The sequence below is a fragment of the Aulostomus chinensis genome, chromosome 9 (genome assembly GCF_037954235.1).
Source record: "Aulostomus chinensis isolate RoL2024-O1b breed Wild chromosome 9, RoL_Achi_v1.0, whole genome shotgun sequence".
NCBI lineage: Eukaryota > Metazoa > Chordata > Actinopteri > Syngnathiformes > Aulostomidae > Aulostomus > Aulostomus chinensis.
The window spans coordinates 28,566,490-28,590,125 of NC_141328.1; the positions used below are offsets into that span (position 1 = coordinate 28,566,490).

At 49.6% G+C, this 23,636-nt stretch overlaps 2 protein-coding genes across 10 annotated transcripts in view; both read right to left on the reverse strand.

Annotated features, from left to right (window-relative positions):
- On the reverse strand, positions 1 to 16,510 carry mybpha (myosin binding protein Ha). Of its 2 annotated transcripts, none has more exons than XM_086214862.1 (12): positions 16,223 to 16,510; positions 14,280 to 14,405; positions 13,933 to 14,067; positions 13,370 to 13,537; positions 9,732 to 9,820; positions 9,452 to 9,647; positions 8,952 to 9,091; positions 8,503 to 8,662; positions 7,496 to 7,632; positions 4,611 to 4,797; positions 4,394 to 4,452; positions 1 to 318 (listed from the first exon to the last, which is right to left on the reverse strand). In XM_086214862.1, exons 1-11 carry the CDS (start codon positions 16,458 to 16,460, stop codon positions 4,427 to 4,429), a joined length of 1,602 nt encoding a protein of 533 aa, XP_086070988.1. In that variant the 5' UTR covers positions 16,461 to 16,510; the 3' UTR covers positions 1 to 318; positions 4,394 to 4,426. The 2 variants fall into 2 exon arrangements, with proteins under 2 accessions (XP_086070988.1, XP_086070989.1); XM_086214863.1 differs by lacking the exon at positions 16,223 to 16,510 and adding an exon at positions 16,015 to 16,153.
- Positions 16,511 to 16,768: 258 nt separating this feature from the next.
- nav1a (neuron navigator 1a) overlaps positions 16,769 to 23,636 on the reverse strand; it is a 113,729-nt gene continuing 106,861 nt past the window's right edge. For all 8 annotated transcript variants that reach the window (XM_086214872.1, XM_086214878.1, XM_086214877.1 and 5 more), the window contains 13 exons: positions 22,835 to 23,019; positions 22,591 to 22,753; positions 22,315 to 22,513; positions 22,150 to 22,238; positions 21,965 to 22,063; positions 21,711 to 21,882; positions 21,101 to 21,366; positions 20,856 to 21,007; positions 20,706 to 20,777; positions 20,409 to 20,614; positions 20,191 to 20,309; positions 19,920 to 20,108; positions 16,769 to 19,210 (listed from right to left, as the gene is read on the reverse strand). In XM_086214872.1, the coding sequence (XP_086070998.1) occupies positions 19,115 to 19,210; positions 19,920 to 20,108; positions 20,191 to 20,309; positions 20,409 to 20,614; positions 20,706 to 20,777; positions 20,856 to 21,007; positions 21,101 to 21,366; positions 21,711 to 21,882; positions 21,965 to 22,063; positions 22,150 to 22,238; positions 22,315 to 22,513; positions 22,591 to 22,753; positions 22,835 to 23,019 (2,007 nt within the window). In that variant the 3' untranslated portion in view covers positions 16,769 to 19,114. The remainder of the gene's footprint in view (positions 19,211 to 19,919; positions 20,109 to 20,190; positions 20,310 to 20,408; positions 20,615 to 20,705; positions 20,778 to 20,855; positions 21,008 to 21,100; positions 21,367 to 21,710; positions 21,883 to 21,964; positions 22,064 to 22,149; positions 22,239 to 22,314; positions 22,514 to 22,590; positions 22,754 to 22,834; positions 23,020 to 23,636) is intronic.

A 23,636-nucleotide genomic window follows, 5' to 3' on the forward strand; every position in this document is an offset into this window, starting at 1 on the left:
AGTACACAAACTTTAACAATCAGCATGTGGACACAGGCAGGAAACACAAGAACAGATCAAAATGTCACTAACTAAAATAACATTCAACATTAAGGGGAGGGTGCCGGGTGGTGTAGGTCCCCCCTGCTGGAGGGGGCCGGGGGTGTAGGTCCCCCCTGCTGGAGGGGGCCGGGGGTGTAGGTCCCCCCTGCTGGAGGGGGCCGGGGGTGTAGGTCTCCCCTGCTGCAGGAGGCCGGGTGGGGGTGCAACTGGATCTTTCTTCATTATGTACACACACACACTGCTGCATGGCTCATCCTTCTCACCTTCTAAAACACTCTGGACAAGACACAAGAGAGACACACACAGCAGGGTTTATGAATGCTTGAGGACCGACCAACACACACACACACACACACACACACACACACACACACACACACACACACACACACACACACACACACACACACACACACACACACCAAACAGGAAAAACAAGAACTGGACTTCTGCTGTTACTGCTGAAGGGAGAATTAAAGGAAGGTTAATGAGGGTGAGGAGGTGTTTATAAAGGCTCCTTCTAAGTGACAATGGCGGCTGGCACTATGTGTGCTCAGGGCGAGTTCAGCTTCATTTCAGCATATCCATCCATCCATCCATCTATCTATCCATCCATCCATCTATCCATCCATCTATCTATCTATCTATCCATCCATCCATCCATCCATGTATCCATCCATCCATCCATCCATCTATCCATCCATCCATCCATCCATGTATCCATCCATCCATCCATCCATCTATCCATCCATCCATCCATCCATCCATCCATCTATCCATCCATCCATCCATCCATCCATCCTATTTCTATACCACTCATCCATTAAGGGTGAGGGGCATGCTGGGGCCTATCCCAGCAGACATTGGCTGAGAGGCGGGGTTCACCCTGGACGGGTCACCAGTCCATCACAGGGCCATCAGGAGCACATAGGGGTTACTGCAACACCGCACTCATTTTCACCCAGGAGAAGTGAGCGCTCCTCATCTGAAGAAGCGGTGCTCCTCCTGCTCCAGGTGAACACGTTTATTCTACAATTTCATTTGGCAGGTCTGGAGGAGGGGGAGCAGGCTGGAGGAGGGGGAGCAGGTCTGGAGGAGGGGGAGCAGGTTTGGAGGACGTGGAGCAGGTCTGGAGGAGGAGGAGCAGGCTGGAGGAGGTGGAGCAGGTCTGGAGGAGGGGGAGCAGGCTGGAGGAGGTGGAGCAGGTCTGGAGGAGGAGGAGCAAGCTGGAGGAGGTGGAGCAGGTCTGGAGGAGGGGGAGCAGGCTGGAGGAGGTGGAGCAGGTCTGGAGGAGGAGGAGCAGGCTGGAGGAGGGGGAGCAGGTCTGGAGGAGGGGGAGCAGGCTGGAGGAGGTGGAGCAGATCTGGAGGAGGGGGAGCAGGCTGGAGGAGGGGGAGCAGGGCTGGAGGAGGGGGAGCAGGCTGGAGGAGGTGGAGCAGGTCTGGAGGAGGGGGAGCAGGCTGGAGGAGGTGGAGCAGGTCTGGAGGAGGGGGAGCAGGCTGGAGGAGGTGGAGCAGGTCTGGAGGAGGTGGAGCAAGTCTGGAGGAGGTGGAGCAGGTCTGGAGGAGGTGGAGCAGGCTGGAGGAGGTGGGGGTCCATGTCCCCAGGTTCTCTGGCATCAGTGCTGCTCCTCTCCTCCTCTCTAATAGCACGTCCATCATGACTCCACTGACCAGAGACCAGCCTCTTCTGGGTCTACGGAGCAAACGTCTCCTGCTGCTCCTCAACATGGAGGCACCAGAAGAGCCTCTGGAACACGCTGGAGCACCTGGTGCAGGTGGAGCTCAGGTTCATTTGCTAATTAAAGGGTGAGGACGCTTGGCGTGAGAACAGCATCATCGCTGACTTGGAGCCAGCGATGATGCTTGTGCTGGACCAAGCGCAAGCTTGTGCTATGATTAAAATTGGGCCCAAAGTGTGTGAGGTTGAAGATTTGTGTACGTGTGTGTCTGAGTGTGTATGCACGTGTGTGTGTGCGTTTTCCAGCCAAGGATTATCAGGCTCTTTTCAACCCTATCGCTTTGCTGCTTCTCCCTTCTTCTCCGCCTGTTGACTCACGGTAATGTGATGACTTTGGCGCTGTGTCAAATCATCTGGAGTAATTTTTAGAAACTGTGGAGTGCAGCACTGACATCACTTCAACCCCCCCCCAACAACACCACCACCACCCAAATGCGCTCCCTTGCTAATCCTCATATTCCCCCTGAGGGACCCTCCCATGTATGGCTGTGTCTTAACAAGGACCTCGTCACAGACACACGTATGTGACCACATTGACACGGAGCTACACCTTTGGTCATCTGATCCAAAGTGGACAGGTGTGAACGCATCCAGCCCTGTCAAGGATGCATTAAGATGTGAGCCACACTTGGGTTGGGGGGGCAGGCAGGGAGGCATGTGACCCCATAACCATCTAGTGTGAGCACACATGCCGTGACCACATTGAAGGTCGCACCGCACTCACCAATGGCTTCGAGTCGATCAGGCGGGCTCAAACATTGAGGTCATTTGGGGTTTATTTGATCATCGAGTATCGCTGGGTGTCGTCACTTCATCTGAAGCTCCACCCAGAGGACGACGATGTAAGCATAAACCAGTGACAGCAGCAATATTCTTCCTGGGGAAACATGACTACTTGTTGATGCGTATCCTGAGCCGCATTCTTCATAAACATTTGCGTGTGTCGAGTATCACTGTGACAGTCGCATGACCAGACGAGCCGTTCAGGCGATGTGTGTGGATGTTAGTCATTGCATCCAGAACGATTTCATATCCCGCACTACAGCATATTTCTGAGGAAGAGATTAACATGCAGACGATGCTTCACCCTCAAATCTTTAACAACCTTCAACCGGCTGAGGCATCCCATAGCAGACGCGTTCAGTCGTCAATCTCTCCGACTGCATTACTTTATCGTCGCTGCGTCCTTTGTGTCGTGTCTGCTGCACCCTCTCTCACCACGCTGGGCTCTCTAACACTTTGATGGGGTTTTGTCCCAACAGGAACCTTCTCAAACACATAAAATCTTCTTTGTGTAGCGATGAAATGTTGATGAATAAAGCAAAGAAAAAGGGAGTCATGCATGCAGTTTTTGCTGTTATTATGTACTAAAATATATTTCTCTGCAACACATTTGCATGCTCATGACATCATCAAGCCTCAACTCCCCTAGGAGGGTTATTTTTTCGCCCAAGTTTGTTTGTCTGTCAACAGGATTATGCTGAAATATTCTTCTCCATTTCTGTTGGAGCGCTGAAGCGCAGGCAAGGCTAGCAGGCTACGCAGCAAGAGTTTAACCCAGTATCGGTTCATATGGGCTCAGGGCAGGTCTGGTTTACACTCCATGTATTCATGAACATCTACAACATACAATCAGATAGAAAATATGCAGTGAGATGAACGACTGCGAAAATAAGAGCTTCTGGAGCAAGGAGAGAGCTGGCAGCCTGCTGCCACCATGCGGTGGATGCACTGGAGGTGTTGAAGGTGATGCGGGGCTTCACAGGGCCTTAAAAAGAACCGGTGGTATGTCCTTAACACTGAGATGAAATTATTGTTTCACCTCCTAACTCTTTAACAACCTTCAACCAGCTGAGGCATCCCATAGCAGACATGTTCAGTCGTTAATCTCTCCGACTGCATTACTTTATCGTCGCTGCGTCCTTTGTGTTGTGTCTGTTGCACCCTCTCTCACCACGCTGGGCTCCTCCAACACTTAAATGGAGCGGCTCTTGTCAGCACTTGAAATGCCTGCTGGCACTCCTTGAAAAGAAATACCACTCAAGGATTTAAGAAGCTTAAATGAAAGTGCCAATACTCTCAAATGTGGCTGCCGAACAGTGACGGTATAAATAGCCACATTGGAGCTGTGAAAGCATTGAATTTGGTGTCTCTGTTTGACTGACGTGGATCTTCACCGCCCGGAAGCAGCGACGCGCAGTGAAAGCAGCAGAGACGTTTTAAGGTATGAACCTATTAAGGTATTAACCTTCAGCCAAGTACTTTAAGTTTTTGTAGTCTTTGCCAGGTGGGTCATGTTTTCATTGCCGTTTGTCAGACAGTAAAATTATGCAAAAACTGTGAACCAGGCCAGAGGTCGGGTCCGTCTAACACCTGGGTGCAGGGCTGCACCCTCATTAATCCATGAACATAATCTAATAGCTTATTGAATAATAACACTCTGGTCCATTCTGCTGCTAATCAAGTCATTGCACTATCTGTGTTTTAAAATTTCTGTTCCTGTGCTGTGGTATTTTATTTCCTCTAATCTGAAACACGTAGAATCGTGAAAGTTGCAGTTGCGTGACATTTTGTTGTAAACTGAAGTGATCTGGAGTGTTCGTCTTCTTACCTGTGGAGGTTTGAGGGTTTGTTTGCTCTTCTCTTACTTCGCCTCTGGAACAGTGACCTCTGTCAGTGAAGAAAAAAATCAGTTAAACTACATATTAAATGGATTTGATTTCTGGGATTTTGTTGCAGTTCCATGACAGCGTCAGGCTTATTGAGTACTTCAGGTGTATTCCGACTGTCCTGGGAACTTCGTCCTGTGGCTCTCTGCACATACGTACGTTTGACCTCCAGTTTGCAGGAGACCGTGGCCTCCCCCTGAGCGTTCTTGGCTCTGCAGGTGTACACGCCTCCATCAAAACTGCACGGCTTACGGATCTCCAAGGAGCAGATGCCCTGGTTTGAGATCTGACGGAACTTGGGGTCATCACCAATGATCATCTGATTCTTCAGCCACTCGATCTTAGGCTGAGAGGGGAAGAAGCGACCTTCGTTGAGTCATTATAACCTTTAACCTTTGTGTTGTCATTATTCCCACTAGCATCCCCAAATTTTATATAACTGACACATTCATCAGTAAAACTTATACACTATAATCTGTATTTCCAGCAGTGAAATTCAGTCATTTCTGTTCATGTTTGGAAATCCAAACAAATCAATGAGCACCCTGCTAACAGTGCTAAGCGTGCTAGCTGAGGACGACAACAACCACCACAACAACAACAGCAGTGATGTCTGCCAGCCTCCAGGGAGCCGGGTCGCTCTCTGCTGAGTGCTTCACTTGGGTAGAATGGGAGTAACCTAAGACTTTTCCTGACACAGGTATGCTCCGCTCCAGGTTTCAGTAACCACCCGCCTGCGTGGATTTCCTGTTGGCTCCTCGTCATCTGGCCTCATGCAAGGTGACTCCTGTTATCGGATTTCACCTCGGCTGATGCGCTTCAGAACTGCTTGACCGTCACTGATGTGTGAAACATATCAGGACCTTCGCATCTCACCGCAACTCTAAGAAAAGATGTTCCTCCTGCTCTGGGGAGTTGGGGGGCTGACGTGTTGGTTTAAATAAAGAAGCAACGAGTTTTTAGGTGCTGAGGGTCACTGAGATCACAAGAATCGTCTTTCCAGCTAAAACCAGACAAAAAATTCGCTGGGCACAGACTGAGGTTTTCTGTGGAGCCTCGCTGATGACGGAGGACGAGCAGAGACACGCCTCACTGCTGCACGCGGCACTGAGGAGAGATGACGGTGCAGCTGATGCTGGTGTGTCTGCACGTCAGACTCATTATGCTGCCGGTGCGGCTCCTGCTGAGACCTCCGGCTCTAAAACATCCATATGGTTGAATTCACCGCCTGGAGACCTCCAGTGTGACTGAATGGTGGTTTGGGTCAACAGCAGCAGAGCGTTATTATTAATATTTATTCCTTAATTGTTTTTCCTTATGAAAACCTAACTTTTCTTTAATAGTATTTACTCCACTCATTGATCATTCTTTTACGTTGTTGTTCAGCTCTTCTTAATTTTGTCTTTGGTTCTTAACTGAAGAACTGCACAATATATTCTATACTCTACAGTACTGCACAGTACTATAATCACACATTATTGTTAGTAAGGGAGACACACCAGCAGTCCCCGGCGTTTCTCGTGTTTATGCCTCTCATATCATATAATTGTTTCAATGGATTTTTTCGTGCTTCACAAATAAAACAAGAAACTCTTTTGGACCTTAAAAGTTCGGTTCAGCAAACATGAACAGCATCTAAAGGTAATTGTATACACGCTCATCTGGCACAACGTCATCTGGTCAGAGTTTTCTTGGTGGATCAAACCCCTCCTGCAGCTTCTCTCTGTCTCTTTGCTGTTGTGTTTCAGGTTGAATCACTGATAAGAGCGCAGCAGTTGGAGGGCGACAGGAATAGAACCTCCTGCGATAGAGAGGCATCAGCACTTAGACACGACAGGACCGCAGACCGCTGCTCTTATCATCATCTTCCCTGCTCATCTTCCTCGACACACTCGGACTCCGAGCCTGGCAGCTCTTTATCAGAGACAACTTATCACATCACATGCCTCCCTGCTGGACCTCCTCATCGCTGAGGCGGGGGGGCAATAAACACATGCTTAAAAACACTCACACCCTGCATACGTGTTAAATCATTTAATTTCCAGTAGTTCTATTAAAGGAAGAAGGGAAAGGGAGAGAGAGAGGAGCATGGCAGGGTTCCCTCTTCAGGAACTTTTAACGTTAAAACTTCTTTTCCTGAATCAAACAAGAGTGAAAGGAGAGACTGAAAACTCTTGTAGCTAATTAGTAATAATTATTATTATTGGAGGAGAAGAGAAAAATATCATCCTATTAATAGTCTGCCATTTTTGTGGTGTGCTTGTGAAGTTGTAAAGAGATAAATGTCTGACAGCAGTTAAATATGTACACAGTGGGAAAGTACACGTTGAAAATATGCGGGGCTTGTATCTGAAGGGGTTCTACACTCTGGCCTCCTGTACACAATCTGCAGATCCGTTTCCACACAGCTGCTTGGACTTGATTGCTCCGATTGCAGAATCCGAGCCTGCTGGGCCACAGGCATGCAAAAGCGCCTTTACAGATCCTAATTTCAGGCCCAGGGCGAGGATCGGCAACAGGGTTGTCCAGCGCAGGAATCCACTTGGATGCCTGCGATGAGCCGGGGGGGTACCAGTGCTTCCCGATCGTTACCCTTCAATCCCTCTTTGCTTGGCTCTTGTGGTCAAATTCAGGGGTGAACAGGTACCTGAGCCCAGGAACAATTCCTGTTTAATTACAGTGGCATGCGTAGAAATCCTGCTGGCCTTGGCTCCTCACCAAGGACAGCAGGACGCATAATCAACTGTATCTCCACCGCAGCCCACCGCCTAAGCCTCAGACGTCAGTCAGACAACTGTAAGGAGATATGTTTAACCAGAGCAGCAGCCACCAAGAACACGAGCAGACTGAAGCTCACATAAACATCGCAGCGGCCGCCTTGTTCCTGTGCTGCATTACAGCAGAGCTGCACACTCAAATGATTTATTAGCTGTGAAACACCTTCGATAATCATCCAGCAATCCGGAACTACAACCTTCCGTGCAACCAGGGAAGTCTGACAGAAAGCTGAGAAGTTATTTGTTGTGAAAAAGTTGAGGACTGACCTTGGGACACCCCCGAACAGAACACAGCAGCTTGGTGGTGTACCCCACCGTAGCGGCGCGGTCGCTGAGGGGTGTGGTGAATCTGGGGGCCTCACTGAAGTCGTGCTCTGGGTACTCAGGCGGCTTGTAGACAATCCCTGAGAACACACGGAGCAAGGTCAACGTACGCGGTGGTGTCTGAACATGCCAGTGTTCATAATCTAATCTACTCCAGGCAGGATTGATTACTTTCTGCCAGCGTGGAGGTTTTAAGCCGCTGCAGTCATGCTTGGGCTGCTGGATGAAATCTATATTTGTAGCGTATTTTCTTGTTCATTGGATCACTTTTAAGTGGCTTGGCTCTCTGTATGCTGTGGTAGCATCTATGCTAACCTCCTCAGAAGGCGCTGCTTTTTGGCCACACCTAAACCACGCCCCTTCCTATTGGTCAAACCAATGATTTCTCAAGTGATCTTATGAAGTCACGATCTCTCAAAGCTGCATCTCCAGGGATGTTTGAGGGGAATTTAATACATATTCAGTTGAGAAAAATTAATTTCATGTCACTAATTAGAATATTTGTGAGAGAATAAAAATGAAAAAAATGACAGCCAGATGTATGTGAAGATACATAAAACGCACACACACACACACACACACACACACACAGGGGAAGAACAACATTTGCTCTGCCAGTTGTCTTAATGTTGTCTGAGCCTCTTAAATTTCATTTTAGCAGGAGCTGGCCAAGAGTTACCCACTTCAATAAAGCAGTGCCAAGAACATTTCCGCCTCAAGTCTCCACTTGAGAACACACACACACGCACACACACGCACACACACACACTCGCACACACACACACGCACTCGCCCGTGCACTGAAGACTCCACAGACTAATTGCAGCAGCTCATTAAAATAATGTCACTGCAGCCTCAGCCACTAAAACTCTTCATCATATCAACAGCAGCGTCAACGGGGAGGGGGGGGGGGGGGGGCGTCAGGGAGCCAGTAAAACCACCTGACCCACCTGTCTTCTGGATGGTGGCCGCCTCCTTTGTGGAGGCGCTCTTCTCGCTCATGCCCACATGGTTCTCAGAAAACACTCGGAAGGTGTACGAGTTCCCCATGATGAGGTCTGAGACGGTGGCGGTTAGCCTGTGGTAGTGCTCCAACACAGTGAACCACTCCTGCAGTGGGAGACACACACACACAGAAACACACACACACAGAAACACGAAAGCTTCAGCTTGTGTGGGGCAACATCTGGGAGAAAGCTGCAGTCAAGCACATACAGCTCATTTCTTACAAATTTTTAAAATTCTAAGCTTTAGACGGTTGCCGTAACGCCACCATCAGGAATGTCGGCTGTCAAAGCCACCTGAGGAAGCTGGGAACAGGACTGGTGCAAAGTTTACTAACGTGTTCAGCAGAGTGGAGTGTGTGTGTGTGTGTGTGTGTGTGTGTTTGGGCTCGTACCCCGGTCTTCTTATCGGCCTTCTGGACAGTGTATCCAGTGATCTCCGTGTTGCCATTGTCCTTGGGGGGGGTCCATTCCAGAGCAGCGTTGAAGCCCCAGGCGTCCACCAGCTTGACACTAGCAGGAGGACCAGGCAGCTCTGGAGGGGGGGGGGGGGGGGGGGGGGTGGGAGGAGCTGCCATCAGGATCATCAGCAAAAAACAACTAAGATTTGTGGGGTAAATATTCGACAGCCAGCTCAAACAGCAGCAGTTGACAGCTGGCTCAAACGCTCGGGGTCAAAGGGCGTCGTGGTTAGCAGTGTTATGTATGTTGTGAGTGCCTGGGATTTCTCTTGGAGCAAGTCATGACTCGAAAAACCCCTAAGTCGGTAAACAAGTCAGCTGTGCTGCCAGACTCAACCCACCTCATTCAGACGCTCATAACGGTCATTCACACCTCTGTTGGTGCGCATTTGTTTCAATTGCATTCAAAGATATTCAGGCCACGTGCGACCCACCAACAATCTGAAGGGTGAGCGTGGCTTTATCCTCAAAGCTGTCCACCTTCACCGTCATCTCATAAACTCCAGTGTCGTCTCTCTCCGCCGCTCGGATGAATACGATGCTGTCCTTGTCACTGTTCCTGTTGTTCACCCTCTTTGAGTCCAGAGGCTGACCATCCTTCAGCCAGGACACTGAGGGTTTGGGTTTTCCCTGCCGTCATGGAAAAGAGGAGATGAGGACAGTGGAGTTCCCTTCATTGAAACGATCTTACAGCAGGAACATTCAGTGACTCACAATAAAGGGGATGACCAGGTTGATCTGCTGTCCAACCTGCTTCACCACGCGGGATCGAAGATGGCGCGGCATCCGGATCTTGGGACGATCTGGAAAAAAAAAAAGTTTTAAAAGTCTGCGTCCTCTATGGACTTATTATATCCTGGTTGATGACGTAAACTGCCGCACTTGCTGGTTCCTTTATAACACAAGTTAGAGTCCTTCCATCCATCCTTCCATCCATTTTCAACCACTCATCCTGTTGAGGGTGGCAGAGGGGTGGAGCCTATCCCAGCTGCCTTCGGGTGAGAGGCGGAATTTGGGAGGAAGCCGGAGTACCGGAGAGAACCCACGCAGGTACAGGGAGAACATGGAGACTCACACAGAAAGACCCCGTGCTCCAGCCGGGGCTCCACCCACAACCTTTCTTGCTGGGGGCCACAGTGAGGACCACTGCTCCACCGTGCCACCACCAAGTTGGAGACCCTTTCTGTAAGCCACACTTTCAGGCAGTGATTGAAGATGGAGTCACACTCGCAGTAGAAACCCCACATCATCCCACGGCTGCAGGGCTTGACGAGTGCAGGCGCCCAGCATCACCTGAGGTGGTTGGTAGCTGCTGAGGCTTGACTCATAAACAGTCATAAGATCCGATGAGAGCAGCAGTTAAAGCTCCGAGTAGCGTGGCTCTCGCAGCTGACGGACATTCTGAAGTGTTGCGTTAAAGACTTTTTTGTAACTTTATGGATGATAATAACAATAATATATTGCTTTAGTGTTCATTTATATTTTAGAAATGACCAAACAATATTTCCACCAACGGGTACCAGTGGCAGGTGATCAATAAAGTTCCCGTGTGTGAGGAGGAGCCCCGTATCCAGGCAGAAGCTGGCGACCCTGAATCCAGCAGCTCTAAAATTAGCTTTGGTGACGAGCAGGTCTCAGATGACCCCCGACACGTGATCCCTCATGTCATGCACAAAGCAGCAGCAGGAGGATGTCATCACTCTCTCCTGATACCAGCGCTCATCCAACAACTTGTCAAGACGTCAGAATCAATGGCTGTAATTGCTGGTGTGGTTGAGCTCTAAATGTCCTCTGATGGATGAAATCCGCTATGTGGCTGGGTTTGGTTCAGGCTGGGTGCTAAATATCAGGGACAGCATCCCTTGCATGTTTCTGCATAAGCAGCAAATGTCTGAAAAGCTCTTTGGACTTACTGGATATATAAAACCAGCAGGCTGCTGCTCCCGTCAGCCTTCGCCGTCTGCTGCGACCACATCCAGGAAAAATCTCTCAAACGTCTTTCTACACGTAGCATCTCGTCTTCTCTGCTGCATTTCACTTCATCCTGATCATCCCAACATTTGTCAGCATTACTTGGACCACCAGATCCGGCTCCTGGAACCTGGAGGATGAGGTCCACCTCCAGATTTGGCTCAAACGCTAATCCCAAATCAGAACACTTGAACCCTGCACTGTCCGGGTGGGTTAGTGAAACCAGCAGGCACAAGTCCTCCTGCGTTTCAACTATAATCTGTCTTTGTCTCTGGATAAAGGCCTGGGCCTGGGGGGGGGGGGGGGGGCTTTCACTAGATGTAGGACAGAGTGTCTTCATCAAACATGTAGGTGGTGTCTGCTCAGGACAGCATGTGACTGACACACAGCTGAATTTAACTCCCACAAGCCACCCTGAATCCATCAATTAGCATCGTGTTTCGCTCCCTCTCGGTAGGCAGCAGTTCTGGTTGCATGACACCCCCCCCCCCCCCCCCCCCCCCCATCCAAACATTCCCGTTTGTTCACTGCTGTTTGCCCCCCCCCCCCCCCGCCAGGAAATACAGTCGGTGACAGTAAGCTGTCCTTCAGGGAGTAAATAACTGGGACATACCAGCTCAGGTTTACTCTGCAGTCACTGAGATTCAAAGCCTGTGTCCCAATTCAGGGGGAGGGATGAGGACCGAGTCAGGACCCCTCCTCATCCTGGGCGTGGAGCAGGTGGATCCTTCCTGCTTTAACTTTGTGTTGTGCTTCAAATCAACGATTTCTTCCACACACTTGAGCAAGAGGCGCCTCAGAGGGGAAAGAAAAACTCTGCAGATAGAACACTTGTTTGGACGGGAAGTAGAACATGGTGGAAACAAAGAATGCTTACACTCAGGAAATTGGAGTGGCTCCTCCTACAGCAAGGGTAAAGGGGTGGAGCCAAAACAGGAAATACTCCATAAACCAGATTGTGTCATGTGACCCTTGTGATCGACTGGAGCCCAAATCCATACGGCCCCTGAACTGAGACGCAGTGGTGAGTGAAGGGATCACGCTGCCGTAGGAAAACTGGCTTTGATCAAAAAGAAAAAGGGCTCGATGACCATGTCGAGTACAGTGTGCTTCGTTTACTTGTGCCACGTAAGAGACAATTCCAACGGGTCAAAGAGCAGCAGCTCGCCAGGGTTACTGCCATTAGCAGAGCTGCCAAGAACATCCAGTTGTGGCGGTGATGACCACAAGATTGACAGGAAAGGAGAGCGGCTCAACGTCAGTGCTGACTGCTTATTCTCAGAAGTTTACTGTTTTCGGGGAACATCTTTTAACTAATTTCTCTAAAATCAGTAAATGTATAAACTTATGAATTATTTAACTTCTGCTTGTGTAAAAAAAAAAAAAAAAAAAAAAGGAGAAATTTGGTTTCTTTTTAAAATAAAGCACAACAGAGAGCTTAAAGTGACGGTAACCCTGAAACTCACCAACGTACAGTAAAGCTTTAGCACGTTAGCTGGCTAACACGTTACCTTAAGTTTTAGCTTGGAGGCTAAAGGGATGGAACACATCGTCGCCTGGAATAAAGTGACTGATGTCCCAGGCTGGTGAAAGAAGAGGTTGTAATCTTGGTTATTTCCATCTGAGGAGGCTTTTCTACCAAAATACCAACAACTTGCTTTGTGCTGCTTCATTTTGGAACTTCCCGACCTCATTAAGTTCTTGTTCCTGCGGCGCAATCATCGCCCAAAAATTACAGGCGGCCAGATCAAATGTCAAGGACATGAAAATTCCAAAACTGGCAGAATGCAGATTGAACATTCATCAAATTTGCAATTAATGTAATAAAAATAAAATGCAGCTGTAGGAAGATGTGCGCACGCACACACACACACACACACACACACACACACACACACACACACACACACGCTGAAGATGTGTGTCCACAAGCGTGAAAGCCTGATTTATTGCTAATGAAAGGTCTTGTCAGCACCTGAGGGATTTATGTGCATACATCTGTGCAGTCCATCTCCGACGTCCCCAGTTAATCCCACCTCCACCTCCCCAGTTGCGGCGCGGGTATTTTAAGGACGGGTCATGACATACAACTCTCAGACAGCTTCTTATAAAATATGACATAACGACAAATATCAACTGTTGTACGTGTTTCTGAGGAAAGTTCAGTTTGGACTCTTCAGGACTATGCAGGGGACGGGACTTGGCTGTGTGAACACTTGGTCCTCTGTCCCGCGCAGCTCCCAGAGTCAAGATTTTTGTTGCCAGATTAACAAACACCTGCACGCCAGATTATTGTTGTGTTATTTTACCCTGCATTTTAAACCAGGTAGAATTTTGATTATGGAGCCGTCCGTTGGAAACTGGAGCAGGTCGTTACTCACCGGCTACTTCACGGATTGGCACCGGCTCAGCAAGTCTCCCAGGTTCACTTGGGCCTCCGGCATTTAGAGCCACCACGCGCACATGCAGGCGGTCACCTGCGGTCAGATTCTTGATGCAGTAGCGGTTAGATGAGGTCAGCTCCTCGTTCGCTACAACCCAGTCTGTGGCTGCAGGGAAACGGGGTGAAAATGGGGTTTTTACTTCCTGCTGCATGAAAGAAGCAGTTTTCTTCCTATTTCACCCAAAAGGGGCATTTCATGATCAGGGGGTCACATGACTTAATGGTTTATCACCTGTCGACAAGTTTACAAACAAGCAGCCAGAAGGAGGCGGCGCTGCCACCCGCACGAAATCTCAGGAGGCATGTTGTCATCTGAGCAAACAAGCGCTTCTAAAAGCGGTGTCAGGAGTGACAGCCGGTGAAATGCTGCCTGCCGTATACGGCCTGGACGCAGCTATGCCCTCGGACACTCTGGGGACAGGTGCAGCCTCACACACACACACACACACACACATGCGCATGCACACACAAAATGTCTTCACTTGCATTTGCATCACTTACTTCCATCCTTGCAGTACTCAACCGTGTATCCATCCAGGCCGGTGTCTCCGATGGTTTCTGGCCTCTTCCACTTGATGGTGAGACTGGAGTCATTGATGTCCTCCACCGACACATCCAGGGGGGCGCTGGTGGGGGCTGGGATGGCATCGTGGACCAAGCAGCAAAGAGAGTGGAGACATTTTGATCTTGAACATCAACATTCATCCCCATGCGGCCGATCGCCTGGTGTTATTTTTCTGTCACCTAAGATGTTCTGTCACTCTTTAGTCTTCACGCAGCGCCGTCACGTCACTACTGTTCTGACCTGCAGCGAAGAGCTTAGAGCTGAGCACGGAGGTTGGCGTTACCTGCGGGAGGCGGCGGCGTGGGGGCCTTGGGTGGCTCCTCAACCACGGCAGCTTCAGCTGGAGCAGCATCAGCTGGAGCAGTGTCAGCTGGGGGGGCGTCAGCTGGGGGGGCGTCAGCTGGGGAAGCTAGCATTGTAAAAGCAGGAAGTTAATGTTGCTATGGGAACAGACACCAGCAATGAGGACCTCATAAAGAGACCAAAGAGGTACAAAGAGATCCTCGCAGCTGGGGAACGGCATGACTGACGGTATTAATAAAGCAGGAGGGAACTAAGCTGCTGCTGTCTGACTGCTGGGGGGCGTGGGGGGGGGGGGGGGGGCACCGTCTCCAGCAGCAGCTCAAAGCAATGAGCAAACAAATCAGTGACAGAAATCAGGACATCAATAACTCAGGGAATCACGCTGATTCAAAGAGGAACACTCACAGAGGAACCAACAGAGAGGAACCAACAGAGGAACACTCGCAGAGGAACACTCAGAGGAACACTCACAGAGGAAAACTCAGAGGAACCATCAGAGGACCACTCACAGAGGAACACTCAGAGGAACCATCAGAGGAACACTCACAGAGGAACACTCAGAGGAACCCTCAGAGGAACACTCACAGAGGAACACTCACAGAGGAACACTCAGAGGAACCATCAGAGGACCACTCACAGAGGAACACTCAGAGGAACCATCAGAGGAACACTCACAGAGGAACACTCAGAGGAACCCTCAGAGGAACACTCACAGAGGAACACTCACAGAGGAACACTCAGAGGAACCCTCAGAGGAACGCTCACAGAGGAACACTTAGAGGAACACTCAGAGAAACGCTCACAGAGGAAAACTCAGAGGAACCATCAGAGGAACACTCAGAGGAACCATCAGAGGAACACTCACAGAGGAACACTTAGAGGAACACTCAGAGGAACACTCACAGAGGAAAACTCAGAGGAACCATCAGAGGAACACTCACAGGAACACTCAGAGGAACACTCACAGAGGAACACGCACAGAGGAACACTCAGAGGAACCCTCACAGAGGAACACTCAGAGGAACCCTCAGAGGAACACTCACAGAGGAACCCTCACAGAGGAACACTCAGAGGAACCCTCAGAGGAACACTCACAGAGGAACACTCAGAGGAACCCTCAGAGGAACACTCGTGCAGTTTAAGATCACAGAGATGAGAGAGGAAGCCATGAGGCAGAAAAACCAGGAAAGCCAACATGAACCAGTAACACACACAACATGTATGGGCCACACACACACACACACATGTATCACATGTGTGTGTGTGTGTGTGCGTGTTTGGGGGGTTGGCAGCTCCTGGTGTCAGCGGAGGTCAAAGGTTACATGTGGAGGTTAGTCTTCCACAGCGTGGCTGGGACCAGCAGAGCTGTGATGGAGGCAGAGACCGGATGCTGCTGCTCACATCACTGGTCAGACAGAAAACGCTGCTGATGTAAGCGGTTTTAGGGTGTGACGTCATCACCGTGTCACAGCCGCACTGAGCTTCTGCACATGCTGGATGTTGTAGATGCAAATAATCCAACATGCAACAACAGAGACCAGCAGCTGAGCTCAGAGAGCAGCTTGATGACATCCAGACAAATTAATCTGGTTGAATGAGCAGCTGCAGCAGTGTGTGTGTGTGTGTGTGTGTGTGTGTGTGTGTGTGTGTCCTGCATGTGACAGCGATCTGAAAGGTCAAATGATTTTATGGAGGTATGGCAGTGGGATTCTCACATGACGTCATCAGCCAGCCATTCAGCTCGCAGCAGGTGAATTCAGTCAAACCCTCCCAACAGTAAGTTAACACGTCACGTGTAAATGTGAAAGACGTCCGGACAGAAGCGGTGTCGCCAGACTCAGGCTGGTGACTCACTTCAACACCTGAACTGGAAAGTTCGAGTTATAAAATGACTCGAGTTAATTACTCCAACTTCTTCGGTACCTGGAGGAGCGCTCGCTTCTGAGGCGGGGGTGTCCTCTGGCGGGGCGGCGGGCGCTGCTTCCCCCTCGGCAGCGGGGGCAGTCTCCGCAGGTGTGGCTTCTACAGGTGCAGCCTCCGCAGGTGGAGCCGCTTCAGGGGCAGGTTCCGGAGCCGCTTCGGGGGCAGGTTCCGGCCCCGGTGCCTTCTCGGCAGCCTTCTTTGCCGGGGACTTCTTGATGGGCGCAGGTTTGCTTGGCATGGTGCTCGAAGACAGCCAGTCTTGTCGTCTTTGGTGAGGAGGCTGGCAGCTAATATATATAGCGCCGGAGGGACTCCACCCTCCCGGACACCCACCTCCTCAGCTCTGAGTTGACCTGCTGTCAGGTCAGCATCCCTGACAGACCAGACCAGATGGAACCTATCGACTTGTTTTTTACTTTTAAATGAAAGCGTGGTAATAATCAACAGCATCATATTCACATATTATGTTCATGCAGCCTCAGAGGAGTCGCTGTATTCTGGCGCCCTCGTGTGGTCAAGGAAAGAAAAGAAGCAGGCCAGTTGTTGATATGAGGAATGGCGTGATTTTATTGTGTCCATCGTTAGACATGTGGTACTGGACGTGGTTATAGAGACATGCCATACAACCATTATGACACCCAAGTGCTCCTTCCTACTGGAGGAAGGCGATAGAACCATCCAGGACGCCGCCTTCTTAGACTTCTACGCTTTATAGTGATTGTTGTCGCACATGACTATTTACAGTGTTTACAACAGTGATGTCATGTACAAAAGAGAAATAAATCTTTACAAATATTTGCATAAGAAAAACAAACATCTGCTCTTAAAAAACAAGGTGAAAAGATATCCAGTTATTAAAAAGCTCTCCGATGACGAGGATGGTAGGTCCAACAAAACGAAACTTTGGGATCACACCAGGGAAGCGTGTCAGTGTTACATCTGCAGGCGAATAACCGCTCATCCACCGCTTCTCTTCAGAGATATCCAGTCTTTCACACTTGACGCTTTAAATGGCGTCAAAAATCACACACATGCCGCTCAGCAGCCCAATCGTCACACACACACACACACACACACACACACACACACACACACACACACACACCCAGATACATGCATCACCTTTGCTAACAGCTTAACCCTGTGACCTCCAGCCAAAGGTCCAAACCGGTACCCACTCTCCACTCAGATCCGGGCATCAAGGTGACAACATTAAAGTGACATCAGAGTAGGTGAGAGGAAGTGACGGTGGTTCCAAGATATGACAGCTTCCTCTAAGTCGAGGCCTCCGAGTGGCAGATTGAAGCAGCTCCAGAGCAGCTTTAGGCCAAATTGTGATTCAGGCACAGAAAGACTCAGGCATCGTGTCTCCACTTTACATCAGCACCGTGTTTGGAAAGCAGAGGACCATCTGGATCGAATACTGCAATCTGAGGTACTTCAGGGTCCAGGAGGCGAGAGCGGATCTCTCTACTACATCCTACACAGTTTACACGTGGCCTTGGTCTTCTTTCCACACAACAACAGTCAGGATATGAACGTAGTTCTCTAACATAGAAGATGTACAATCCAGTGGAGTAAAAAGGAGATCAACACTCTTACCTTTACTCTTAAAAAACATCAGAAGGAAACAGATTTCTAGTTTGAAAAAAATGTTATCAAACATATAAAGAGCAAATCCAGTGAGGAAAGAAACCACTTTCTGTGCAGATTCTCACTGATTGATGGCAGTTTTTTTTTTCTTTTGATGAAATGATTGAAGAAGTGATGACGGAAGCACAGCGCTCCTCTCCGGTGCACCTTAGTTTCAGATGATAGTTGTAAACACGACGGGGACGACAACTCAGTATAAAATCCTACAAAATCAATGTTTCCAAAGCTGTGTCTATCACAAGAGTGTTTTAAGATGGATGTCTAAATAGAAAAGAGAAGCGAGCAAAGCCGGAGACGGTTGGGCCCATTTGGCAGATTAGATAAACGAGCAGATTACGGTTTAATCTATGAGGTTACAGTTCAGTTTGTGGATTCAGAGGTTGAGCCCCCAGCTGCTTCTCACCGTCCACAGGTGGATGAGGAGGAAATGATGGGGTCAAGGTGACTAAACGGGCTGCTGACTCCGCCCATAATGACGTTTTCTATACAAACGGATCCTTAAATCCATTCTCATGCACGTTAATCTTGTGATTTCTATCTGCGAATGACACAAAGGTGGAACTGAAGGAAAAACATTCTCGGCCGTTGCCATCGTTCTTGAGCGCGTGGTGTTTTCTATCCAGCACCTTCGAGGGGTCAGAGTGCACCAGGGCAGGAAGGAGGATGCTGCCACCTACAGGAGTTGCTTGTGAACTGCAGGTTTTGGCCTAATAGTCCCCATGGATACACCCTCACACACACACAGAGCCTCCAAAAATCCAATTAACACAAGTAGAAAATAAAGTGCAGTTCGGGGGTGGTGGCGTGACGGTCCGCCTGGACCTGGGGAGTCTTCAGGTTAACTTCCTTTGAGAAATGAAGCAAAACAAATAAGCACCAATAGTTCTGGTGAAAACTGTTGTAAAAATGGAAAAGAACAAGTCTTAATAGATTATAGGTTAAGTTTTGCATCATTCTACTCTGGTCACCATGCACTTGCAGATTCAACCCATGTGGACGGAACTCAGCAGAGAGGAGACAGGAGAGTCGGTCCCCTCCGGCGAGCTCATCCACAGCAGGGCGGAGCCAACCCTCCGTCCGTGATCAGTCTGTGGAGATCCGTTACATCGAGCTTTGGAGCTGCTCACTGAGCACACAAAGTTGATTACTGAGTCTTTAAAGTCTTGTTGGGACTCTGTTCTCTTTAGGAACCCTAATAAAGAGCCTATCGTTGAGAGACTTGACCGTCACATGTCCTCCTCAGAACGTAGCCTGGAGAGTCGGGTCCATAGCGCCGTCCCGCTCTGGTGAGTCGATGCAGTTGGCTGATTCCTGGAGCTTCAGCAGCATGGCCATCTGCGCACAAGAGGAGACACGCAGAGCCAGAAGAAGATTACATTAATCATGAGGCTGTCAATCTCTGGGACATCAGAGTGGCAAGCCTGTGAGGGGCTTGGTTTACGAACTACAGATGCCTACAAACAGATGTCTCGTCATATTTGACGTATTTAGTGAAGACAAACGGTGTCACTAGGCTGAATCGTTGAGAGGCTCTGGGATTAGACAACATGGTCACGAATCAACAAAGAACTTGTTGAAACTAAAGCACACAGACGGGGGTCGTACCGAGACCCCCAGTCTCAGTCTCTGGAAACCCCTGATATACAGTCTGATAATTAAAGTGAATAATCAAATATTCTCTGAGGTCACACGGGGGAAACCTTTATTCGTCCCCCACATGGACACAGATTCAGTCATTTGTAGGAACCGAAGCCGCTGGACTTGTGTGCTGCAGCTGGATGAGATTAGATTTCTTTATCGGTCACTCGCAGGCGCTCACTCTTCTAACGATCCCCTTTGTGGTTGGTGACACGCCGGATGTGTGAGAGTCTCATCTTAATGTTGGTTGGACTGATGAATATGAACATGAATACTGCAATAACGTGAGCTGCAAACAAAACTTTTCTCGGTATCAAACTTTTGTCTGTTCACACAAAAAGTAGCTCAGTCTTGGCCCCCCCCCCCCCCGGCCATTCACTAGCTGCTCTCTTCCCTGCAACCTCACCAGTGGGTCTGACTCCAGTGTGCTGGGAGGAGGTGTGTCTTTGGGGACTTTCTTCTCCTCGCTGAGTGGTCCTATGCTCGGGGGAGGTAGGTGAAAGAGCCTGGACTGGTCCTGCTGTGCATTGGGCCAAGGGAGGGTCCCTCTCACCCACTCCACTGGATCCTCCCACACCGCCTTCTGCCCGTGCACCTGAGCCAACAAACACCAGCCCAGCGTTAAACAGCGTGTAGACAGGTTGAGGTTCTAGTGGTTGCCATGCCTGCATGGTTACCTTGATGCCATCTTTGGCTCCCTCCTGCAGGTATGGAATGATGGAGTGGTTCCACAGGTCAATGAACCACTGACGGAACTCTGCCACTGATACCGGACACGACAGGAAGAAGCAGGGACCTGCGAGAAGCAACACAAGCTGTTGGAGATCCCTGATCTCTGATAGCTAACAGACGCCCCCTCCTTAGAGCAAACCCTCCTGGAGGCACCATCTCTCACCTATGAGGAAATCTGAGGTGCTGTGTTTCTCCAGGAAAGTGTGGAGGTGGTACCAGAGCTGTGGGACCCAGTCCAGAACACAGAGGAGGGCCTGGTGCTGCACTGCGTCTGGCTCCTCCTTCTGGTAGGCCTCCACGACTTTACGGTGCAGGTACCTCAGCAGGAAGCCGTTAGCCGGCTCCACATTGTTGGAGAATATCACCATCCTGCAGCCGCAAGCCACACATGCTGCTTTTGATACTTGTATCCAATAATGAACCAAAGTAGAACGAGTAGTTGGTGTGACCGGGTGCTCACCTGAAGCTGAGGTGAAGCCCGTGGTTGGAGGACATCTTCACAGGCTGATTCGTGGTTCCGATGATGTAGGGACTGAAAACATTGATATTATATTTAACTTTCCAACCGTGTTCATCAACGGAGATGATTTGACTCTTCAGAGAGACTCACCATCTGTGGTACTTGCAGGTGAGCGCTCCATTAACAAGCTCAGTGATGGCCGCTGGATCGCTAATATCATCGATGATAACAACCAATGGCAGCTCTCCTCCACTCTCACGGTCGATCTGATTGGCTAAGTTGGACAGATACAACTGCAACTCCTGTCAAAGCATATTTCAGAAAAGTTTTTATTTTTACATTACAATTTCTGCATCAACAGAAAAGAGAACAGCTCGACGGGTGTCATGACTGACCTTTTGTGACTGACGATGCATGTTGAAGGTGACGGCAGGGCTGCGGCCCATCAGACACGACTCGTGATCAGCCTCAGACGAGCCGCTGCGGCTGCGCTGCAGGAGGTAGTTGGCCAGACGCTGAGCCAGGTGAGTCTTCCCTGTCCCGCTGGGCCCCGAGAGAACCAGGCGCCGGTGCTTGAGCAGCAGGCTGATGTAGTGCAGCATCATCGGCTTCGGAATCAGAGTCTCAAACACCAGAGAGTCGACACATTTTTCCTTTAGGCCTGGAGAGGCAGAGACACGGAGGAGGTGGAATCCTGAGTTACAAATCTCACCAGTTAGCAACTGACCTGCGTAAGTGAGCAGAGGAAACATTGCTTGACCTGCATGAACAATCACAGCTGAAATTGGGCCCCTTGTTCCTCTGGTTGTGTGTAATACAAGTCAGACACTTTCACCATTGTTTTGTTTTGTTGGTAAAAGTAATGATCCTTTTGGAGCAGTAGTAGAGCCCTAATTCTCAACATGATATCAGCTTCAATTTTCTAAATATCTCAGTTTACATACTGACACAGATTTGGTCCAAAACAAAGTAAGTGCTTGTGACCACTAGGGGGCACCCTCTAACCTTTCAAGGTGACATGGATGCTTGCTGGACCACTGCTGAGACATCGATAAGGAGACGCTTGAGGTTTATCACCTCCGATCACCCTCCACCCCCCCTGGTTCGGCTGGTACATGTGGAGCGAATCACAGGACAGACCCAGGCTGGATGTAGGGTCCACCTGGGACAGGTAGTCCTGAACAGGAAGAGAAACAAGGGTTTCATGATTGATCATCCATGACATGTTACACTGTGAGACAGGACAAGCGTGGACTTACTCTGAAGGTTTTGGCTATGATGGAGTCCAGAGAGGCCCAGTCGGTCCTCCCAGAGACCAGCACTGAGCCGAGGTAGTGCTCCTGCTGCTGTTTACTGTCCTACACACAGAACAGAGGCTCCGTTTACACGCTGCTGCACCTGAAGTGTTCGAGATTATGGCAGCAGCTACAACGTGATTGTTTACCTCTGCTGGATCTCCAGTGTGAACCAGCACTGCAGCACACAGCTCATCCCGCTGAGCGGACGCACTGAGCATGTCAGCTGGTGAAATGTCTGGAGGAGGGAGAGGAACGCGTTTGATATATGAACGCATGCATAGGAACTGGTGACCGTTGTGACTGTCACTCACCTGGATCTTTACAATCATTCAGACTGAGGCTGAAGGACTTTGTGAGGGACACGCTCATTGGCTGCCTCAGTGAGGGTCCCAGGAACGAGGCCAGACCTGAGGGCTGTGAGGTTGAGGAGGTGGGACCAGCGCCTGAGGGCGGGAGCTGACCTCCCACTTTCAGATGGTCGTTCTCCGCCTTCAGGTTCTCCACCGTTGACTAGAACACAAGCAGGAGGAAACGTTACGTTAACACATGAACTGAATATCACTCAGAGGTAAAGAGACACAACACACCTGCATGTTGTTCATGGCGTCTCGTAGCTGCTCCAGCTGATGGGCGGAGTTTAAAGCCTCGAGTCGGATGTCAGTCAGCTCTCTCTCTTTCTCCCAGAGTTCTGAGCGAAGCTCTGACACCGCCCGTTCCTCACTGTCGCCCTCCTCTGTAGACTCCATGATCCTGGAGGCAAGAGGATACACTCATCACCAGACACTCCTACTGACGCTAGCTGGCTACTGAGCTGACAGCGTTGACACTTACACTGAGGAGGTGGCCGATACGGAAGTTCTGAGGGATAAAGGCAGGTTCTCTCCTACGTCTCCTCCATCATGAGGCATCTTTGGTGAGTTGGGAGCTGAGGAGTCAGGGGTAGCAATTTCCTCAATGTCTGAGTAGGTTTTGGAGCCCTTCTTGATGCTAAAGGCCTTGTTGAAGGAGCTCCGCAGCTATACACCAAGAGAAGGGCAGAAAGGCAGTTGAACCAATATTCAGTTATAAATGAGAAGGTAGAGGGAAGTGTTAGCATTGTCACCTTGACACATGCAAAACAACAAAGGGGTAGTTAGACCTGGGAGAAATGTTTGCCTGATGAGTGATAACATTCACATCTGAAGGTGATTAGCTTAGCGTAGCATAAAATTGCCATCCGTCTCTGTCCAGAGATAAAAACATACATCTGCACCAGCGTCGCTACAGCTCACTAACCACGCGTGTTATCATTATGGTGAAGTCACTAGGCAACCAGAAGAGATGTAGTTTCTGCACGTCACTCCACATCAAACCACGAGCTGTTGACATCTCTAAACATATTAGCTGATAATGGCCTGATTAGCAAGATTTAGCGGTGCTGACAGGTGAAGGATTGCCCGTTCCTTCAGGCTTGCTACGCTAAGTTAGTCCCATCCAATGTTCAACAACAAGGCCAATGAGTGTGTTTCTATTCCTTAAAGTTTTCAGTCACTGAAAAGCAGTTCAACGTTCTAGTTAGTGAATGTTTTTGCACTGTTCTAGGGGCCGGGTCAGTCAGGGTTATGTTGTGCCTGGATGTTGGTCACAAACTGAC

What these genes read in the sequence shown, in the direction of transcription:
- mybpha (XM_086214862.1), bottom strand. Translation starts at nt 16,460, where the DNA reads ATGCCAAGCAAACCTGCGCCCATCAAGAAGTCCCCGGCAAAGAAGGCT. An exon ending in AGAAGCGAGCGCTCCTCCAG is followed by an intron (nt 14,406 to 16,222) that starts GTACCGAAGAAG and finishes TTACAATGCTAG; the next exon opens with CTTCCCCAGCTGACGCCCCC. An exon ending in ACCTGGTCATCCCCTTTATT is followed by an intron (nt 9,648 to 9,731) that starts GTGAGTCACTGA and finishes CCATGACGGCAG; the next exon opens with GGAAAACCCAAACCCTCAGT.